General features: G+C 37.8%; 2 protein-coding genes across 2 annotated transcripts; both read left to right on the forward strand.

Annotated features, from left to right (window-relative positions):
* The first annotated feature begins 1325 nt into the window (after window positions 1–1325).
* LOC116525278 (olfactory receptor 51F2-like) lies at window positions 1326–2281 on the forward strand. The gene has a single exon (XM_032241079.1). The coding sequence runs from the start codon at window positions 1326–1328 to the stop codon at window positions 2268–2270; it is 945 nt and encodes a 314-aa protein (XP_032096970.1). The 3' UTR covers window positions 2271–2281.
* Window positions 2282–12026: 9745 nt separating this feature from the next.
* On the forward strand, window positions 12027–13016 carry LOC116525279 (olfactory receptor 51F2-like). The gene has a single exon (XM_032241080.1). The coding sequence runs from the start codon at window positions 12027–12029 to the stop codon at window positions 12975–12977; it is 951 nt and encodes a 316-aa protein (XP_032096971.1). The 3' UTR covers window positions 12978–13016.
* The last annotated feature ends 10132 nt before the right edge of the window (window positions 13017–23148 follow it).

Raw genomic sequence — 23148 nt, forward strand, 5'->3', positions numbered from 1 at the left:
TTTTTTTTTTTTTTTTTTTTTTTTTTTTTTTTTTTTTTTAGTGAATACTCAGACTTCCTGTATTGAACATTTTCCCTTCTTCTCAAATACCTAGAGAAATGCCCTCTTGAACACACTTCCTGTAACCAATTATTCTTACGGATGTGTAAGCTCCTGTCTCTTCATTCAGGGGTTGCAGTGAAGATAACCAATTTAACTTAAACTCAAATATTTTCTTTCTCAGAATCATGTACAGACCCTCTTAAAGTAGCAAGTCTAATTCTAATGCACGTACTACCACTGTAGGTATTTAAATTTTTGTTGAGTAAATACATGTATGAATGAGTGAAAGGGGGACACAGATATGTTAAAAACCAAGAATTCTTTCTATAGATAAAAAGCAGTGTCAGAAAACTTAAGACAAAACCAATATACAGAAACTTCTTCAGTTCTACAGATTGATGGATCTGGGTAAGCATACACTTAGATCTCCAGAGAAAACCTTTTTTACCCCAGCCAATCTATTCTCAATGCCCTTTTGCAGAAATGAAAAATTAAGAAACTTGCTTGGGTAACTACTTCAGTTATTATCCATGACTTTCCAATGAGTTTCTTTGTTCTTATTAAGGTTATTTAAGCCCTCTTTTGTCAAGCAGAATTTCCTTTGAACATAATCAACTTCTCAGTTACTACCTGTATAAACAAATCTTTTTTCTGCTATCACCCACTGTGTTCTATTTAGATTGCATTGTTTCTTTCCTGGTACTTAGTTGTTTTTTTTTTTTTTTTTTTCTTCACTCAACAGCTGTTGTATATTTATTTGATTAGAAGTATTTTACTAGAAAATATTTAATATTATCTCATCTCTTACTTCCACTGGGTCACATGAACTTATAAATTTTAATGCACCTAGGGTTTTTGCCTCAGAAACTGAGAAGTGAAGAAAAGCAGGGTGAATTTCCCCATTGTGTTTCTTATGGTTGCCCAGAAATATTCTGTCTGCCTATGTACTTACAGCCGTAGAACTGGGAAATATTTTATATTATTGAAACTAATCTCCTGTTTTATATATGTATATATAAATATCCTGAAGCTGACTTATAATATAATGGGAATCTTGCTAAAAACCAGGTTTCTTTATACAATTTAGTATCTGTCTCCTCTCCTCATTCACTCAAGAACACATATAAGAAAACAGTAAGTGGCTATACATTTTATTGAAGACTAGGACATGGTTCTCTTGTGATCATACATTGTATGGTGTATAGAAGAGTGAAAATACTTTTCTTCTCCATTATTACAGGGCATGGTTCTTTCCTTCAAAGACATCTGCTTCTTTACTCATCATGCTATTCTTCAACCAGAGCATTTTCCACCCTGCAGTCTTCTTCCTCACTGGCATACCTGGCCTTGAAACTCCTCAGACCTGGATCTCCATCCCATTCTGTTGTCTCTATGTCATTGCCATCTCTGGAAACGGCATGATCCTGTTTGTCATCATCACTGAGTCGAGCCTCCATGAACCCATGTACTATTTTCTCTCCATGCTATCGTTCATGGACCTAGGTCTGTGTCTTTCTACATTGGTCACCGTGCTGGGTATTTTCTGGTTCAATGCACAAGAAATCAGTTTTGACGCCTGCATTGGCCAAATGTTCTTTATCCATGGCTTCACATTCATGGAGTCCTCAGTACTTTTGGCAATGGCCTTTGACCGCTTCATTGCCATCTGTAACCCACTGAGATATGCCACAATCTTAACCAATTCACGGATTATTAAAGTGGGCTTTGCAGTTGTTCTTAGGGGGACAACAGCTCTAGTGCCTCTACTTCTGCTCCTTAAGCGTCTCTCCTTCTGTGGTAGTCATGTGCTCCACCATTCCTACTGCTTCCACCCTGATGTGATGAAGCTGTCATGCACAGACACACGGATCAACAGTGCATTTGGACTGGCCATTGTTATTTCTACTGCTGGCTTGGACTCTGTCTTGATCCTCCTCTCCTATATTCTGATTATCCACTCTGTGCTCTGCATTGCCTCCCCAGAGGAGCAGAAAAAGGCTTTTGGTACCTGTGTCTCTCACATCAGTGCAGTTGCCATCTTCTATATCCCCATGATCAGTTTGTCACTAGTGCACAGATTCGGAAGGCATGCCCCTCCCTTTGTGCACACGCTCATTGCCAATGTTTACCTGCTTATCCCTCCTGTAATGAATCCCATAATCTACAGTGTAAAGACCAAGCAAATTCGCAAGGCTGTGCTCAAAGTATTTCTTTCTAAGCTAATTTAGAAAATTTTGAGTGTACCGCTTCTTTATCAAGTCTTTCCCAACCCATGTTTGATCATTCAATACTGTGAGTTACTGCTATTTGTTGAAAAAGCCAGTTTCAACATGCTTTGTCTCTATTCTGATGATCCACTAACTTACTATTTACACAGTTCTAGATGGTGGATTATTTGAGGGCAGAGATTATGTCAGTACATCTGATCTTATCACGAATACTGAACTTAGCACAGTACAGGACCACCATTAAAATATGTCTGAAAGCATGCACAAATAAAGTCATACTTGGCGTTTAGGTAGTCTTACCACCTCTAGAGTATGTAGCTATCCAAGGTAGGGCTCATATAACATAGATCCGTAGGCAAAGTCTAGGTTTCAGTAATTCTTACAGTTTATTTGTAATGATTCATTATTCTACGTGATAAATTGTAAATGGCTGAAGAATATGAATAAGCACAATAAGCAAGAAGAAGTATGAATAAAAGGAGTACTTTCCTAATTCTTAAAAGAGTACTTGAGGTCATTTTGATAAATGCATTAGTATTTTAATAGTACAAGACCTGGGGATCCATTGTCTAAATATATGTCTAAAGAAGAAAAATGGACAAGAATGTAAAGATACATTGTGGTGTTCAACACAGCATTTGTTATACATTGCAGTGCAAGTGTGGAAACTGCTTAAACAATTACTTTAGGGTACTGACTAAATAAAATATAAAATATGATGTAACAAGTTAAATACTGATACAAATATACATTACGTTTTGTTAAAAAAGGTAGTTTAGTATACAAAGTACTTACTACTGTGTATATATTTCATGTGAATGTGTGTATATGCACATTACAAAAGTATAAATAAACATATCCCAAACATTAAAATGCCATATATTTGATAACTGGATGTTGTTTTGTTGACATATTCTTTACACTTTCCTGCATTTTATAAATGTTCAATAAAAGGCTTTCTTTTTCATTTTAGATAATGAAGTAATTTCCACTTAACACCTTCCCACAAAACAAAACTTTTTTTGATCTTCATCTTTCATGAGTTCTTCATTCCAATTGGTCTTCACAGATACCTTGTTGTAATCATGAGTATTATGTCTGTTTCCACAAGGGGTTCCTTCCAAGGAGCTCTGGAGGGAAAAGGCTCTGCTCTATTTTCTGTATTACCAGTACGAAGTCCTAGATCTGGCCTCATACAATCCACTGAATACACTCATAGTTGACATCTATTTCCTACTTGCATCTATGACTTTTCTCAATGTGGTCCAGCATCTGTGCATCCAAACCACTAGACATTCATTTTTCAAGTGCAGATTTTTCAACTTTACCTCAGAACTATTTAAACAGAAGCCCTTGAGATGGAACACACAAATTTACATTTTAACAAGACATTTACAGATTATCATGTATGACAGAGTAACACTTTTCTGGGGTCTATCCACTTTGAGGAATTATACATATTTCTGAAAAGTGCCAGGAATATTTCGCCTCTAGGTCTTTGATTATTTTGCTCTCTCTGACTGAAATACCTGCCTCCTTCTTTTCCTGACTGTGCCATTTACTATTCTTTCAGGTGCTGATATTAAATCTTTGTCTTATGGATAGTCAGATTTCTCTTCCCCTACTGAACTGTAACTTTTTGGAAATGTGCATTGGACTTTGGGGATTGATGTATCTTGCACAGATACAAGCACAGTGCTTTATTAATAATAGCTACTTAATGCATGTTTATTGAATTAATATTATTTTTATATAACTTTACATATATTCTTACATATTTTAAGCAACTTCATTTTGGCAAACACTGTGGGAGGGAGGACGAGGGATAAAACAGTGAACAGGGAAAGCACAGGCTTCATTCATAAGGTGTTTAAATCTGACTAAACATATCTAAATTGAAGCAATATTTTCATCACTTATTACTTACAAACTGTGTACATGATGCTGTATACTAACAGTAGTCATAGGAGGTGGGCTCTCTTTCTCCCAGGAGGAGTCTGAACCAATGGAAAAACAACTAGCCCAGGAAATGCTTGATAAGAAAAGTATAGCTCCTAGAAATTTACTGTTTTATAGAGAAAATATAATATGCATTCATTTCTAAGCAATAAAAGCATAAACATAAATTATTTAAATTTCATGTAGACAGGAAAAGTTTTGAAAAATAATTTTGAAGATGGGGAACCACATTATTGGGTGTATCTTAAAAATAAATGTACTAAGAATGTTATTGTGAAAGCAACAATTTTGATTCATGCTTCAATAATGTAATTTATGAAGTGTTAATTACAGATAATCTTACATAGTATAGTTACATGTACCTTAATAAAATCTGCTTTGTAATATATTTATTTTCTCTCTTTATAAAGTAATACTTTATATTTGTTTTCTTTTTTCTAAGTATTTTTTCTTTTAAACAGCTTATACTTTTCATTTATCCCTACTAGCTGTATTATAATCTGAATTCAAAAACATCCAATACTAAGGTCTATATATTTTGCTTTTATTTATAGTCCATCTGAAACAATTGTTGTTTAAAACATAGGCATAGGCAAGGACTTCATAACTAAAACACCAAAAGCAATGGCAACAAAAGGCAAAATAGACAAATGGGATCTAATTAAACATAAGAGCTTCTGCACAGCAAATAAACTATCATTAGAGTGAACTGGCAACCAACAGAATGGAAAAATTTTTTGCCATCTACCCATCTGACAAAGGGCTAATACCCAGAATCTACAAAGAACTTAAACAAATTTACAAGAAAGAAATAAACAATCCCTTAAAAAAGTGGGCAAAGGATATGAACAGACTGTTCTCAAAAGAAGACATTTATGCAGCAAAGAAATATGAAAAAATGCTCATCATCACTGGTCATTAGAGAAATGCAAATCAAAACCATATTGAGCTACTATCTCACACCAGTCAGAATGGTGATCATTAAAAAAATCTGGAGACAGATGCTGGAGAGGATGTGGAGGAATAGGAGTGCTTCTACACTGTTGGTGGGAGTGTAAATTAATTCAACCATTGTGGAAGACAGTGTGGCATTTTCTCAAAGATCTAGAAATGGAAATACCATTTGACCCAGCAATCCCATTGCTGGGTATATACCCAGAGGATGATAAATCATTCTATTATAAAGACACATGCACATGTATGTTCACTGTGGCACTGTTTACAATAGCAAAGACTTGGAACCAATCCAAATGCTCATTAATGGTAGACTGGATAAAGAAAATGTGGTACATATACACCATGGAATACTGTGGAGCCATGAAAAAGGATGAGTTCATGTCCTTTACAGGGACATGGATGAATCTGGAAACCCTCATTCTCAGCAAACTGACACAAGAACAGAAAACCAAACACTGCATGTTCTCACTCATAAGTGGGTGTTGAACAATGAAAACACATGGACACAGGGAGAGGAACATCACACACTGGGGCTTGCTGGGGGGTGGGAGAGATAGGGGAGGGAGAGCAAGAGGTGGGGGGATTGGGGAAGGATAACATTAGATTAGAAATACTGAATGCAGATGATGGGGGGGATGGGTGCAACAAGCCACCATGGCATGTGTATACCTATGTAACAATCATGTATGATCTGCACATGTACCCCGGAACTTAAAGTATAATAATAATTAAAAAACCTGTCAGAACCAATGCTGAAAATAGTAGTCTGGTTAATCTGAAGTAGAATTTGAAAGAGTAGGTGATGGGGCATTGAGGTTCTGTTTGAGAATGTTTTCTAAATTGACATTTCTGTAAACTGATATATCAGAGTTTAGAGGGAAAATGTGATATTTTTACCATTCAGGTTGATATTGACACCAAGCAGAGAACTGCAATATATTAGGGATTCTCAAATAAGGTTCCTGACTTCCTCAGCTGCTTCACATGGAGCTGTAGAAATGTGTTTTTCTAGGGAATGGGAAAGATAAAGTTCCAGGCTGAGTAATTTGTATTATGTTATTTAGATTCAAATGACTTAGGATGCCTGAAAAATCTTCATGCCTAACGTGAATCCTGTCTCCCTATTTAGCTTCACCTCTTGCCACTTTCCCCCACAATAGTCCTTTTGTTCTTCCCACGCTCTGTGCTCCATTGTCTCCTGAAAGACCTGGTGCTGAGTTTCCTGCAGGATAAACACAAGCTCTTCTGTGTTGTCATCATAAATATCCCTTGTCACTGAGTTTTATGTCTGTTTCCACAAGGAGCTCTGGAGGGAAAAGACTGTGCTCTATTCTCTGTATTACCAGTACGAAGTCCTAGAATATGAAAGGTACTTCAAATGCTCCATGAAAGGATAAATGAAGATTTTTTGGGGGGAATAGAGTGAAGCAGAAGCAGAGGGGTTTCTAAAAATATACAAAATTCACCTAAATAATACAGGAGGAAGATAAATTTATCAGTTGGGTATGGAAATGAAGATGAGGATGAGGACAGGAATGGCAGTGGCAGTGTGTGATGGTGGGTATGGGAATGGTGTGAAGATGAGCGGCAATCTTGTGGTTTCTTTTGGGAGGGTGTGGTTACTCACAAATTTACTTTTAAGAAAATTTTATCGACACATAAATTCAAAGACCTATAACAGCAGTTCATTCATGGAAACTATAAAAGTGCATGAAGTAGAAAGAGAAGGAAGCCACGAAGTAAAAAGGACCCTTGGGAAGCTTCATACTCTGGGGGCTGGAGAAATCTCCACCAGGGGTTTATTAAGAGCTTTCAGGCAGTCTGAGATACGGCTTCTTATATATGCTACCTATTTCTGGGTAGAACACATCCCCAGCTCCTCAGGCCCCTTTCTGGAAAATAGTGCAGGAAAGAACACATCCTTATACTTTGTAAGTAAAACTGCTGCATTCAGGAAAAACATTAGATTTTACATGCTCTGGTTTCTTTTAAGAATGAGGGAGACTTTATAAATAGCAGAAAGCTCTCATGGGTACCTAAGGAAAATTGTGGAAATCTATTTTCTGAAATCTGTATTTTCTAGGGACATTCTATTTTAACTGAGGGGGTATGATTGGTTTATGAGCAATTTATCTTGCTGCTTGGAGCAGGCTGTTAACATGTCCATGTAATTTTAAGTTTTCTGGTTAGTTGTGTCATATGTTATAACTGCCACTGAAGGTCCTAAGGTCAACTGCCACTACCACCATCACACACTGCCACCGCCGTTCTTGTCCTCATCCTTATCTTCATTTACCACTATCAAGTGACTTCCACATCCCAGGCACTGGTCAGCATATTATATATTTTACAATGTTATCTCATTTAATCCTTACAAAGTAATGCTATTGATGAACTATCAGTCTCACATTAGTGGAACCTGATGTAAAGTGCTTATTTGGAGAACTCCAGCTAGCTGGTGGCAGAGACAAAATTTGAACCTAGGTTTGTATGACCCCATAACCATATCACTGACTCTGTAATCAGAGAAGACAGATAAGTCAAGGTAGCCCAGCACAGAACTTGAAACACATTCTTATAGTGGGTCTGGAGTGTTATCTTGATATAATAAGAAGAGAATTACTGTCAACAAATGGGAGGGCAAATATAAGTTAATTCGCCAATACTAGGACAGAGTCTTCCATCAGTAAAACTCCAAATCTCTCTCCCTCTCTTTCTCTCTGTCTCTGTCTCTCTGTCTCTCTCTTTCACACACACATACACACACACACACAATTTCAGGCAACACAGTATGTTTTAAATAGACAAAATTGAAAGTGTTGAGGTCCTGAGATATGTTCAGAATCTTGGCCAGTTAACAACTCTTGGATTGAATTTATGTTAACATGTATATATTGTACGTGCACACTTCTCAAAATATATTTCAAGGTACTGGGAATATAATGATGAAAAAACAATGATCTACCTTCCAGTAACTTAATTTTGTTACAGACGCATATTTTCAAATAACCCTTAATCATATAATGGAATAAACACTATTCTAGATGCATAAATATAAAAGAATATAACTCCAGAGAAGAAGTAAGTTCTTCTGACTTGACTTAGACTAGCTGATTGCCACCAAATGCTTCCTGAAATAAATTCATGTTGACTTTATACATGGTTCAACGGATCAAGTAGTGGATCTAAAAATTTTGGTCTTATTAAAAAAAGAGAGAACTACATGAATTAAGCAAGCACATTATTATGAAAGAGCTTGCTATATTTGGTAGTTTGCTGAAGTAAGGAAAAACCCAGATAGGTATATAAAAAGTTTCTGAGGGTAGGGAGGATGGTCACTGATGAAACTGGGAGATAAATATGGTCAATCAAGAGACATTTCAGAAGTTGAACCTATAAAGATCTGGTGATTGGATATCCTTGAGAGGTGGGGTTGGTAGAATTCTAAAAGGGCCCTAAAGATTTCTGCCCATCCTGGTGTACTTATCCTGAGCAATATCCATCCCTTGGGTGTGTGAGTGGGGCCTGTCAATGTGATGGGATATGACTCCCATGATTACATTATATTATATGGCAAAAGGGTTTCACAGATGTAACTAAGGTCCCTGGTTACTTGACTTTGAGTTAATCAAAAGGAAGATTATCCTGCTAGGCCTTACCTAATCATAGGAGTCTTTAAAAGACACAAGAAGCTTGAAGGAGGTTCTCCTGGTGGACTTAAAGACCTAAGATGTCATGTTGTGAGAACACATGGCTGGGACTGAGGGTAGCTAACAGCCCCAAAAATAATTTGGAGACCTTATAGCTAAGAGCCCCAGCAATGAGTTGGAGACCTCAACCATATACCACAAATAACTAAATTCCCACAGCAATCTGAGTGAGGATTGTAAGGACCCTTCTCTCCAGTTAAGAACATGATACTGGTTGGAACTTTAATTTCAACCTTGTGAGATCCTGAGTAGTGCAGGTAGTTTTGCTGTGCTCAGACATCTGACTTACAGAACTGTGAGGTAATATATGTGTCTTGTTTAAAGCCACTGAATTTTTAATAATGTCTTATGCTGCCACAGACAACTAATGCAATGAAATATGTTTTGGTCAAAAACAGAAATCAGATTTCTTTTTTTAAAATTGCATTTTAGGTTTTAGGGTAAATGTGAGGAACATGCAAGATTGTTGCATAGGTACACACATGGCAGTGTGATGTGCTGCCTTCCTCCCCATCACCTATATCTGGCATTTCTCCCCATGCTATCTCTCCCCAACTCCCCACCCTCCGCTGTCCCTCCCCTATTTCCCCCCAACAGACCCCAGTGTGTGATGCTCCCCTCCCTGTGTACATGTGTTCTCATTGTTCGACACCCACCTATGAGTGAGAACATGTGGTGTTTGATTTTCTGCTCTTGTGTCAGTTTGCTGAGAATGATGGTTTCCAGGTTCATCCATGTCCCTACAAAGGACACAAACTCATTGTTTTTGATGGCTGCATAGTATTCCATGGTGTATATGTGCCACATTTTCCCTGTCCAGTCTATCGTTGATGGGCATTTGAGTTGGTTCCTGGTCTTTGCTATTGTAAACAGTGCTGCAATGAACATTTGTGTGCATGTGTCCTTATAGTAGAATGATTTGTAATCCTTTGGATATATACCCAGTAATGGGATTGCTGGGTCAAATGGAATTTCTATTTCTAGGTCCTTGAGGAATCGCCACACTGTCTTCCACAATGGTTGAACTAATTTACACTCCCACCAACAGTGTAAAAGTGTTCCTATTTCTCCACATCCTCTCCAGCATCTGTTGTCTCCAGATTTTTTAATGATTGCCATTCTAACTGGCGTGAGGTGGTATCTAATTGTGATTTTGATTTGCATTTCTCTAATGACCAGTGATGATGAGCATTTTTTCATATGTTTGTTGGCCTCATGTATGCCTTCTTTTGTAAATAAAGGTAAGAACCATGAGGGAGGAAAATAAGGATAGACAAATCACTTTAGTAGTTTTTGATGTAGAAAAGGGGATACACACAGCAGGGATGCAGGTTAAGAAGAGCATTGTTCTTGTTGTTTTTAATTATATTTAGGTTGAGGAAGAAATCACATGTTTCTATAGATTGTATGAATAGCACAAATCTCTTACCCTTTTGAAGTGAAGAAGATAATTCTATACTCGATCTCTCTTACCTGGTAACACTACCTTTCGGTGCTTTGTATCTCACACGTTAGTGGCATTTGTAAAATATCTGAAACCCCATTGCCTTTGAATATGCTTAGAATTTCTTTTTATGATGATTTTCACTTAGCCTCTACTCCACAATTCTCTACTTAGAGAAGTCGTTTGACTCCATCCCCTCCAACTTTCTAGTGTGTGTGTGTGTGTGTGTGTGTGTGTGTGTGTGTATTTTAAATGCAGTCTCATTATTTGTTTCTTTGCACATTTGTTTCCTGAAGTATCTTATTATTTCCTAATGATCCTTAGGGCAGGTGCAATACTTCACTTGGCTCTATATCTCAGTCTGGATTGCAGCTTGCACTCAGTAATGTTTGATGTTAAACTAATATCCAAGATAGATTGAAATACTAGGCAATGGGGGTTGTCTGGAAAGGAGTAAGAGCTCTTTTTTATAACCTGGAAAGACGAAGAAAGGATGAGAAAAAATAGTTGTAGAGGACGAAGAGATGAAATGAGAAAGAGGTAGTAACCAGTGGATAAGTGGATATTGCCTAAATTAAATGTAGAATATTCCCATTTTTTTTTCTCAGTTACCAGATAAAGAGACAAGTAGATAAATGAGGATAGGGGTGGGAATAGATGTAGGAAAACAATTTGTGTATACTTGTTTAACTTTAATTTTTCTCTTTAATGATAATAAGTAACATTTGGTAAGTTTTTACCATAGTGAGATACTCTGCTGACATTTTCACATACATTAATTTAATCTTCACAACAGTCCTATGGGATATGCATATTATTGTTACTTTAGAGATGGGGAAAATGAGGCACATACAGTTTAGTAATTCACCATGTGCTAAGCCAGCTTGTAAATGCCAGAGCATTTTAACCCAGTTAAAATGTATAACATGCAGTCGTAAACAAAGTTGACTTGGGTTGCAGGATAAAAATTAATAACATCAAATGATCCATAGTACTTTTATATTGGAGGCCCTTTAATTCCTGTTTATACATAGCATACTTTTTTTGTATCTAACTCACACTTGTTATGTGGTATGAAAATTTCTTAGGTACAGTTTAAGTTTTGCTTTTGCAAATAGACTGTATGCTTATCCAGGGTATTATCACCCTGCTAATAGATAGTAGGCGATCAACAAACGTTGGCTATTGAGTGGAGATATTGGATCTGATTTTGATTGAAAGGAAGTAGCAGGGGATGAAGAGAAGATTTTTTTTTTTTTTTGGACAGCCTTCTAAAAGCTAATGTAATTCAGTTACTGTATCAGAATCACTGCATATATGTTTACTAATTGTCTAAAATATCATACAACACTTTGAACACACTTCAACAAATATTTGCTGACTACCTACCACTTGAAGTCACTTATCAGACGTGAACTTAAATGAGATGGAATGCTGATGTCTTTGTTTTTGTAGAAATTCTGTATCCTTAGGAAACTGTTCATTTCCCGTTTTCTGCTCCTATGTTTGATGTGGCCTTAGTTTGTTGTTGTCATTAACCAATCTTTATAAGATTTCTATATAATATAGACATTATCTTTTATAAATGTTTACTTGGTGAAATAATTTCAGGTTGAATACATAACAAATAAATACAGTTTATCATTGCCAGACACTCAGCTTAATATTCTGCCTTTTGAGTTCAGCATGTCAGTTTTTCAGAATATCACCTCCACTTCCATCATTTTCCTGCTCACTGGTGTTCCTGGGCTGGAAGCCTTCCACACCTGGATCTCCATTCCCTTCTGCTTCCTCTATGTAACTGCCCTATCAGGAAACAGCCTGATCCTCTTCATCATCATCACTCAGCCCAGCCTGCACGAACCCATGTACTATTTCCTCTCCATGCTGTCCACCACTGACCCCGGCCTGTCCATATCCACTCTGGTCACCACGTTGGGTATATTCTGGTTCAATGTGAGGGAAATCAGCTTTAATGCCTACTTGTCCCAAATGTTCTTTATTCAATTGTTTACTGTCATGGAATCCTCAGTGCTGTTGGCCATGGCTTTCGATCGTTTTGTGGCCATTACTAATCCTCTTAGATATTCTTCTGTCTTAACTGATCTTAAAATAGCACAGATTGGAGTAGCAATTATCACCAGGGGAACACTAACACTGACTCCTATGGTGGTGCTTCTTATAAGACTGTCCTACTGCCACAGCCATGTGCTCCACCACTCCTACTGCTTCCACCCTGATGTGATGAGGCTCTCGTGCACAGACACCAGGATCAACAGTGCAGTTGGACTGACTGCTCTGATTACCACTGCTGGGGTGGATTCCATCTTTATTGTTGTTTCTTATATTTTGATCATTAAGACTGTTCTCAGCATTGCTTTCCCAGAAGAAAGGAAGAAAGCCTTCAGCACATGTATCTCCCATATTGGGGCTGTTGCTGTATTTTACATTCCATTGATCAGTCTGTCCTTTGTTCACAGGTTTGGAAAGTGGGCCTCACCCTATGTGCATACTCTGATTGCCAATGCCTATCTACTAATACCTCCTGTAATGAACCCCATCATTTATAGTGTGAAGACCAAACAGATACGCCAGGCTGTGCTAAAAGTTCTCCATACTAGCATGGCAAATAACTAGATGAATGTTTCAATCTTTTCTAGTCTTTGTCATTTTATAGTTGAGTGAAACGCCATTCGAAGAAGTTAATATGTTTAGACACATGCTTGTGTTTAAAGTTTCCCAAAATACAACTTTAATTTGAAGTAAGAAGACTGTGAACTAAGAGAGATTAATATGAGCTGAAGGTTCTCAAGGATATCATTCTTTTCCTTTGATAGTCGTGATGATAATAAGAACATTTTTGCATTCGAGATGTATCATTTTCAAAGACTTTGTTAACCAATGACCCAGCTTAGTTTTCAAATGTGGAATTATTTTGTTTAAAAAAATGGAAAAAGAGAAAGTATCTACTTATTATTTAAACTTCTCCTTTAAAGAGATAAATAACATTACCCTGCTCTCAAGTGGGAATAAAAAGTGAGTTAACAATTTCAAATTACTAAATCTTATAAACAAAATTTACTGTAGACAACTTGCTGTGCCCATGGTTGCTTAATTGTTCCAAATATTTTTACTTTCCTTTGCCTCTGGCCTCCTTGACTTCCACATTTAGCAGCTAGTATAATAAATAAATATTTTATTGCCTTGTCAGTAACCTAACTGTATTTGGTCAAATATTCATACTTTCTTCCAGCTCTTCAGGGAAGATGTCTAGCATAAACATTCTGTGAAATATAACTATGCTTAATTCAACTCCAATCTGTATAGTTTCTTCAGAAGAAGTAATGTCATGCTTATTGCTTAACAGTGTGTTCCTGCTTTTGGAAAATACCATCTTCAAATAAGTTAATTTTCTTTAAGACCTCAAGATTAACAAGAAGCAAATACAAAAATATTTTAATCTGGTGGGATTTATAATGCTATGCTTGGACCTTATCCTCAAGGAAAGTTGAAGTGGATATGCTAGTCAGGCTCTAGATCGAAAAATATAAATCACACTGGTGAGTAACAGAGGAGCATTTAGTACAAAAAACAGGATAAACAGGTATTAGAGAACTGAAAGGAAAAAAGGGAATGCAGGAATAATGCAGGGATAATGCTAACCGGAAGTTTCCTCTACTCGTACGGCTTTGGGAACAAAGAGAAAAGTTTGGGTTTATTAAAAACTATAATTTTGGTGGAGAGTGCCCCCAAGAGCTTATATTCTGACCTATAATAATAGGGTGCTGCTCCTCTGGTTCTGGCACTTAGCACCTCAAAGGATGGAGAACATGAGGCCAAGGTCCAGCCTTGGAGGAAGGAGGACTTCCCAGCTACAGCTCATACCTCAGCAACACCAGAGAAAGGCTTCTCATGGAGTTGGGACTCAGATCCCTGAACACAGCCCGCTGATGGTTGGTTCTATTTCTTCTGAGGGCATGATGAGATTATTGCTGGAGGCGTGGGAGAATAAATAAAACTAGAAACTGGAGCCAATGTAGATAGGCAAAGAACTATTGCTATGATGGCAGTGACAGGTACAATAAGCAAACATGATAGAGATACTTGTTCCTACAGCAGCTTCCAGTGTCCTAGCCTCCCCCAGTTAATGGAACATAGCAGGGAACCAAATGGTGATTCTGATTCATGAGTTGCAGGCTTATTATCAAAAGCAGAGTCTATAGAATGGTGGATTTGGACCTGAGTTAGCCAATATCCACCACAACAAAGTAAGGTACTTGCACAGAGGCTCAATGTGGTCATGATAGGGGTTTTATTAGGCACTCCATCCTGGACTGCTGTTAATAACAGCAATAACTAATAACTACAGCCAGCCACATGCTTTCACAGTTCACTGAATATCATTACATACAATCTTCTGAAAGGATGCTAATCGACAATTTTGGGGTATTTCTTAGGGATGTTTTCTCCCCTTTCTACCAAATATGTACTTCTCCTAGGACGTGCCCCTCCCTCCTCCACTTCAGGTCTCCTGTGCAATGGCCAGCAATAGAATTTCAGGTTGTGTCTGAGTCAAGGTCTATTTTGTAGCTTACTGGCTATTTAGGGACTCTTTTTTCTTATCTCTCATCTTTCCAACTGCTCTCATGTCTGTTCACAAATGGATTTTTTCCCCAAAGACAGAGACTATGACATATCTATTTTTAGGTGATATATTTTGACTGGAAAATTGTGCTCATTAATTTCACCGTCCTCTTAATCTCTACTTCCGTTGTCCATTATTTTGTGCTTTTCTACATGCTTTAGGCTGTTGACTGAAATGGACTGTATCGGCAGGTTCTCTTATGAGCTGACTTGGGGTTGGGCTCACAAAACGAAAGGTACCAGAAGGAGAATGTAGAGTTGGAGGAGACCTTCTGCTATGACAATGTTTCTTCCTCCCACTTTGGCCCCTGGAATAGTAATAGTTTCTCACTATCACCTGTCTCCAGGTATCTCAGCATTCCTTGTGATATGGTTTGGATCTCTGTCCCCATCCAGATCTCATGTTGAAATGTAATTTCCAATGGATTACATCTTCCCCTTGCTCCAATCATGTGAAGTGCCTTGTTCCCACTTTGCCTTTCGCCATGATTGAAAGCTTCCTGAGGCCTCCCAGAAGCAGAAGTTGCTATGCCTCCTGCATAGCCTGCAAAAATGTGAGCCCGTTAAACCTCTTTTCTTTGTAAGTTACCCAGTCTCAGGTATTTATTTATAGCAGTGTGAGAATGGACTAACAAATTTTGTTTGTTTCCTGAGCCATGTCCATTATTCTATAATTAGTTTTTTCACTGGCATCTGTCAATTTGAGTTATTCTGAATGAATTTTGTTTATTTCCTGCTGATTTTGTGACTGATACATACCTCTTTAACTAGCAAAGATAATGACGCCTTGATCTTACTCAGTCTACTTTTATTTAACTGTTGTTTAAGTACTGTTTGAGTTTGAAATGAATTTGATAGATGCTAATTGTGTTTTTACCACCTAAGGCATAAAGTAAATAACTTTTTGATCTAGGTCTTATTACCATGAGCCTTGCTTCTGCCACCATTTAAAACCCCAGGAAAAGCAGGATTTTTTTCTATACTCTTCAGGGCCTGAAACCAGAAATGGAAAGTAGGATGAACTTGTGACCTCCTGGATGGCTTGTAGGGATCTGGACACAAAGCCTTGTACATTTTCTCTGGTCTAAATAGAATAGACAGCTAGAGTTTCAGACTAAGAGGAGAGAGAATTCAGATCTGCCATAGTATTCTTTTTCTGGCCTTAGTTTACATTAAAAACATAAAGTTAAAACAATCTATTTACTATTTACCTTGTGAAATGCAAGGATTCGAAATTTGCCTTTCTAATGGTTTGGAAGCAAAAATTATACCCCGATATTTTGGAGAATATAAGGTTGCCATAGTTCCTACACAAAAATCCTAGAAAGGGATGTGAGGTGGTAGGAGAAACTTTTTGTATAAATGAATCCAATAGAACAACTTCATTGATTGCTGTAATACAATGTTAAAACTGAATTTTTCCTCCCTAGCTACGGCTGAGGCAGAAAAATCATAGATGCCAAATTTTAATGTGAGTTGTCACACTGTCAAGGAAGACAGATCAGGTGATAATGAGAATACACAATTCACTAAATAATTAAAAAGTTATTATAGACTGTTACGGTTTGGATGTGTGTTCCTGCCTAAATCTCATGTTGAGTTGGAATCCCCATTGCTGGAGGTGGGGCCTGGTGGAAGGTGATTGGATCACAGGGACAGTTTCTCATGGCTTAATACCATCCTTTTTGGTGCTGTCTTTGGATACTGAGTTCTCATGAGATCTGGTTGTTTAGAAGTGTGTGTCACTTCCCCTTTGCTCCTTCTTCAGCCATGTGAATTACTGCTCCCCTTTTGCCTTCTGCCATGATTGTAACTTTCCTGAGGCCTCCCTAGCACCATGCTTCCTGTAGAGCCTGCAGAACCATGACATAATTAAACCTCTTTTCTTTATAAATTACCCAGTCTCAGATATTTATAGCAGTGTGAGAACCGACTAATACATAGACATAAAGATAATAGCCTAAAAAGTGAAATTTAAGACTATCTTTATTCCAACTAGTTTGCATGCCCAAAGAGGAAATAGAGAAACACATATAGAACAGTCTTCTTGGCATTTAAAAATTGCAAATGTCTTTTTACACACCATAATGGTGAGCTAGCTTAGTATTTTAAGCAAAAGGCAAATAGTGTCTGAGGCATGAGAATTGCTTGAACCTGGGAGGCAGAGTTTGCAATGAGCCAAGATGGCACCATTGTACTCCAGCCTGGGAGACAAGAGTGAAACTCCATCTCAAAAAAAAAAAAAAAAATTTTTTTTTTTTTTACTGTTGGTCTCCTTTTCCTTTTAGCTTTGACCTTGACAGTGTTAAAATAATAACTAGTAAGATATGAGTGTGTGAAAGAGTTGAGAAGCCAATGAAGACTCTCTATAGATGTTCTGAGGACTACCTGTAGCCAGCTTTAATTCAGATAACAGGGAGGAGTATTATTTTTGAATGAAGATGAAAGTGTTGATTAATTTATTGAACTGAATTATTTTGATTTCTAAATTGAAGGCGTGTTTTATAACTTTAAGTAGGACTTTTTGGCCCAGGGTGGTGTTTTATGCTTATAATCCCAGCACTTTGGGAGGCTGAAGCAGGAAGATTGCTGCAGGCCAGAATTTGAGACCAGTCTATACTATATACTGATATAAAGTTTATCTTTTTTGTAAAGATCCCATTTTTACAAAAAAGTTAAAAATTAGCCAGGCATGATAGGGCTTTCGCTTGTAGCCCTAACGACTCAGGAGGCTGAGGCAGAAGGATCAGAATTGCTTGAGGCCAGGAATTTGAGGTTGCAGTGAACTGTGATCATGCCACTGCACTCCATCCTGGATGAGGAGTGAGACCTTGTCTCTAAAACAAAACAAAACAAAACAAAAACAAGTAGGACTTTCTATTTTCTGTGATAAGCAAAAAACTTATATTGCTTGTCAACATTTTTATGGGGTAAGAAAGGATGTTTTCCACTGAGATAAAGGGAATGAGAGATAAAAAACAAACAAGAAAACAAAACCAAAACTCCATTTGCTTTAAAGATAACATCCCATGCATACAGTTTGTTCATTAACTTTAGTTACATTATACAAGACAGTCAGTATCACTTCTTGCTTTCAATCAGATCATTTAGAAGTGGATATTGTTCACTGGGCATTATATGGTCTGTTTAATAGCATTTGCTAAAATGTTTGCTTACAGTCATGAAACATTTATAAATAGCAAATATAAAAATTTTATTATTTAAAAAGAAATTTTATGGCCATATTTGAAAAAAAAATCTTTATGTTTTTAAACTGTTTGGCTTAGTACCAAGTACCTGACAATCCTAATAACAAAAAAGACTTGGGCAGGCATGGTGGCCCATGCCTGTAATCCCAGCATTTGGGAAGACTGAAAGGAGTGGATCACCTGAGGTCAGGAGTTTGAGACCAACCTGACCAACATGGTGAAACCCCAACTCTACTAAAAATACAAAAATTAGCTGGGCATGGTGGCAGTTGCCTGTAATCTCAGCTACTTGGGGTGGCTGAGGCAGGAAAATCACTTGAACCTGGGAAGTGGAGGTTGCAGTCAGTCAAGATCACATCACTGAACTCCATCCTGGGTGACAGAGCAAGACTCCATCTCCAAACAAAACAAAACAAAACAAAACAGCACCAAGACAACAACAACAACAACAACAACAACAACTTGTCCCTTCAGAATTAGTAGTAATCAAGAAGTCATAAAACAAAACAATGAGCTGTCACTATCCAACTAGTAAATTTGCAAAGATTTAAGTAAATATGCCACAATATTGCTAAGTGTAGGTGAGCAGAATATACTCACCATCAGCTATTGGGAGTATAAACTGGTACATTTCTCCTGAAAGTTAAAATTTTTAAAATAAGGTTATGATTAGGAGCTGTAAATCGCTATCTTTTCAAATTCAGCAATTTAAATTAAAGTGATGTATTCAAGGAAAAATAAGATATGAAAAAAATTATTAATAAAGATTTTACCATTGGATTTTCACACGGCATGAAAACTTGGAAAGAACCTAAGTAATTTAACTTAGGAAAACATTATATTAATGTTATTAAATAATATAATATATTAAACATTATATTATAACCTAAGAAGAAATTAAAGCTTACACATATTAATCCTCTCTTCAGAATGAAGGCATGATTTCAATAGCTTTCTGGAGTATTGGGTGCTGACAGCTCACAGCTGAGTCCCTCTCTAGAAAGTGCCCTTGGACCAGTGGAGTTGCCACACCCAAGGATACTAGGGGCACTTATCCAATGACTGGTCAATACAGGGGTACAGAGGCCTTGTCCCTCTGGCCTAGACAACTCTGAAGGGTCATTTCAACTCTGGAGTGCCCATGAGACTTGTGGCCTCTGTTATAAGTGTGAGGAGGTTCAGATCCCCTTTTGCTCAATCAGGCCTCCCTTCTATTATGGATGCTATTTCAGAAAGGACACTTTAATAAGTTTTCTGCACACAAATATCCATCACAGAATTTTGTTTCTGAAAAATCTGATCTAACGCATAATATTGCCTTTTGTCCCCTCTTGATAGTCTTCCCCTTTTTTTCTTAGGAGGTGCTTGTTAGAGGTAAACATTATTCTGACAAGAACAGAAAACCAAACACCACATGTCATTCATAAGTGGGTGTTGAACAATGAGAACACACGGATACAGGGAGGGGAACATCACACACTGGAGCCTTGGGCCTGGGGATGAGGGTCTGGGGAGGAAAAGGAGGGGGTGGAGGGATAGGGAAGGGATAGCATTAGGAGAAATACATAATGTAGATGATGGGTTGATGGATGCATCAAACCCATGGCATGTGTATACCTATGTAACAAACTTGCACAATCTGCACATGTACCCCAGAACTTAAAATATAATTAAAAAAAAAAAGAAAAGAAAGTGGCGAGCATCATTCCCTTGAAGGTCTTTAAATGTTTACTGAATATATACACATGCACCCACACATACACAAACACAGAGTTCATAGAATTGTTCAGAAATTTTAAAATCAAGTAAATGCATTCTATTTTACTTTTTTTTTTTTTTTTTTTGAGATGGAGCTTTGCTCTGTCACCCAGGCTGGAGTGCAATGGCACAGCCTCGGCTCACTGCATTCTCTGCCTTGCTGGTTCAAGTAATTCTCCTGCCTCAGCCTCTCAAGTAGCTGGGATTACAGGTACCTGCCAAAACACCTAGCTAATTTTTCTATTTTTAGTAGAGATGGAGTTTCACCATGTTGGCCAGGCTGGGCTCGAACTCCTGACCTTGTGATCCACCCACCTCGGTGGCCTCCAAAACTGCTGAGATTACAGGCATAAGCCACCTTGCCTGGCCTCAATGCATTCTATTTTACATATTCAATATTCAATTTGGATTTTGCTTTATTAACTAAATCTATTTTGAGATCATGCAGGCTGAAAAAAACTTGTGTGTAGCATTTTGTGTTAGAAACATACTACATGCTTCTCATAAAAAAATCATGCCCCTAGTCACATTTAAACTGTTCCCATTTTTTTTTTTGCTGTGACTGAAAAAATTAAATATTTTCATTACATATTAACTATTTTTATCCAAAGCTTTAAAAATTATACTACAACATCTTTCTAGTTCATATGTAAGTGAAGTTTTCTGGAATTTAAATTGTTGGGCAATAAAATGTAAAACATTTAAGCAGAAAATCAGAAACCACTACAAATATTGTCAAAGGATGTTGTTACTTATGTGTTGGAGAAACCTGACAGCCAGGCAGGTGATGGTGAGGTAACCTGACTGCAGCAAGCTACTACTGCCTTGTGGATTGCAGCAAGCTACTACAGCCTTGTGGCTGGAATCTCCTTGGTATTACTGGAGCTCAGGAGGTATGGCACCCTGATGAAAGGTGGAAATGTGGAGAAAATGCAACAGTGCCAGAGAAGCTGCTCAAAACAGAGAGGGGCTGGAAGAAATTCCCTTTCTGCTGGATTCACCTTCAGACTTAACTAATTTTTTCTGTGGGCCAAACCCAACTAGAACATGGCTGACGTGGAGGGCTGAGGTATCTAGCCTGCAAGATTCAGCTCCTTGGAGGTATTGAGCAGAGTAGAGTAAGGGAAATAAATGGATGTGAGGGCAAACATGTTCAAGATCATCACAGTCTACTCTTTTTGCTGTTCATCAAATATATTTAATGGCGCCATCATTTACCTAACAGGTGTCAGCTTTTCAATATATATGTAGATACATATTATATTACATAACTTTCCTTCTCTCTGTCAAAAGAGGAAATTAGAAAGCCTCTCGTTGTGTTCAGTGCAAATCCAGAAAGTCCAAGTGGTAAACAATTCTCCCAATTTGATCAGGCATGGATTTTTGTAGTCTGATGATCTACCTGATGTATTGTAAATTTAAGTAATATCCTCACTCCTTATACAAAGTAGTGAGGAAAGGGAAAACAGCTGGTTAATATATTTGCATAAAAATGCATAGATAATACAGTCTTCAGTTTTGTAGCTGGCCATGAGACAATGGATTATATTTATCATTTTCTTTAAGCCCACTAACCTAATACACATCACCTTTTCCTTAGCTTTCCCTTTGATTGGTGGTTTACCCAAATTTTTATTCCCAAAAGGACTGTGTTCTCATTGGTCTTTCCCTTATTGGGTTGCTACAGTATTTCATATGCCTTTACTATAGGATATGGAACATATGAGGTGCCCCAGTGAAACCTCTGAGTTCCAGATATAGTCTTCACTTCCCTTGTGGGATAGCTGCAACCTTATTTATTCTTAATTTTTGGAATCAGTATTGGAAGGGGATGACAGACATTAATAGCACCATTAAAGAGCCAAGATGCAGAGATAGAATTTCTCACCATGTCTCCTTTTAACATTTAGGTTTCTGGGAAAGAGAGAGAAAAAGAGAAAAAGAGAGAGAGAGAAAGAGAGAAAGTGAGCATGGGGAATGACAGGAGATGACTGCAAACTCAGCCAAATAGGAGCCCTATTTGCTGCTGCTGTGCTAGATCAGATTAACACAGCTTCCAATGCATGTTTTGTGGCTATTGATATTTTTCCATCCATGAGATAAACTGAGAAATAGAAACAGTTTTCACGTAGTCATAATGTACAACCCTGTGCACTCAAGACTATGTTGTCTCTCTGGATCTCTATCACAATGCAGTTCGAGACATCTCTTAGAGAATCACACTAGTCCACTATATTGATGAGATGATGAAACCACGCTAATCATGAGAGATGACAGAAACTCCCATGGATCACTGGTATACCCTACAAAGATGATGTAGCCCACCACGTTAGTAAAACCTTTAGTGGTCTGGTGGTGTGAGGCCCATGCTGGGACATCTGTTTCACAGCAAACAAAAAATATTGCATCTTCCATTTCCAATCACAACAAAGATGAACCATTCTTTTTTTTTTCTTTCTTTCTTTTTGAGATGGGGTTTCTCTCTTTTTGCCCAAGCTGGAGTGCAATGGCATGATCTTGGCTCATTGCAACCTCTGCCTCCCAGGTTCAAGTGATTCTCCTGCCTCAGCCTCCTGAGTAGCTGAGATTACAGGCGGAACCACCACACCTGGCTAATTTTATATTTTTAGTAGAGACGGGGTTTCACTATGTTGGCCCGGCTGGTCTCGAACCCCTGACCTCAGGTGATCTATCCACCTTGGCCTCCCAAAGTGCTAGGATTATAGGTATGAGCCACTGCGCCCAGCCAGATGCGCCATTCAGAGTAGGCCACTTTGGGTTTTGGAGATGTACACACTGAGTCTGCTTCCTCACCACTCCCAACACACACACACAATTAGGTGTGGCCTAGCTGACACTGAATTTTTTTTTGAATTCTAGGAGGGTCTGCAAACAATTCTTTATTTTTCCCATTAAATGTATAGCTTATTTGTGTATGTTCTTTCAGAATGAAGATGAAAGATCTAAGGATCCACTGGCCTAAGGACTATGGCTAGTTAGGAAATCAGGCACTGATTTGTCTGTACTCTGACATTTAAAGACAGTTGTCAGTGGCTTTGCTGTCCCCTCCCCTCTCCTTCCACACTGATGTTTCTGGAGAATAAGGAAAGGCACTATAAGATATGCTACATATATACCTCGGTGTGGGGACACTTTTTATAATATTCTGAATTTAATGTTCTATTACTTAATCTAAT

The sequence above is a fragment of the Sapajus apella genome, unplaced genomic scaffold (genome assembly GCF_009761245.1).
Source record: "Sapajus apella isolate SASKATOON/1434 unplaced genomic scaffold, GSC_monkey_1.0 scaffold47, whole genome shotgun sequence".
Taxonomy (NCBI): Eukaryota; Metazoa; Chordata; class Mammalia; order Primates; family Cebidae; genus Sapajus; species Sapajus apella.

What these genes read in the sequence shown, in the direction of transcription:
- LOC116525278 (XM_032241079.1), top strand. Translation starts at nt 1,326, where the DNA reads ATGCTATTCTTCAACCAGAGCATTTTCCACCCTGCAGTCTTCTTCCTC.
- LOC116525279 (XM_032241080.1), top strand. Translation starts at nt 12,027, where the DNA reads ATGTCAGTTTTTCAGAATATCACCTCCACTTCCATCATTTTCCTGCTC.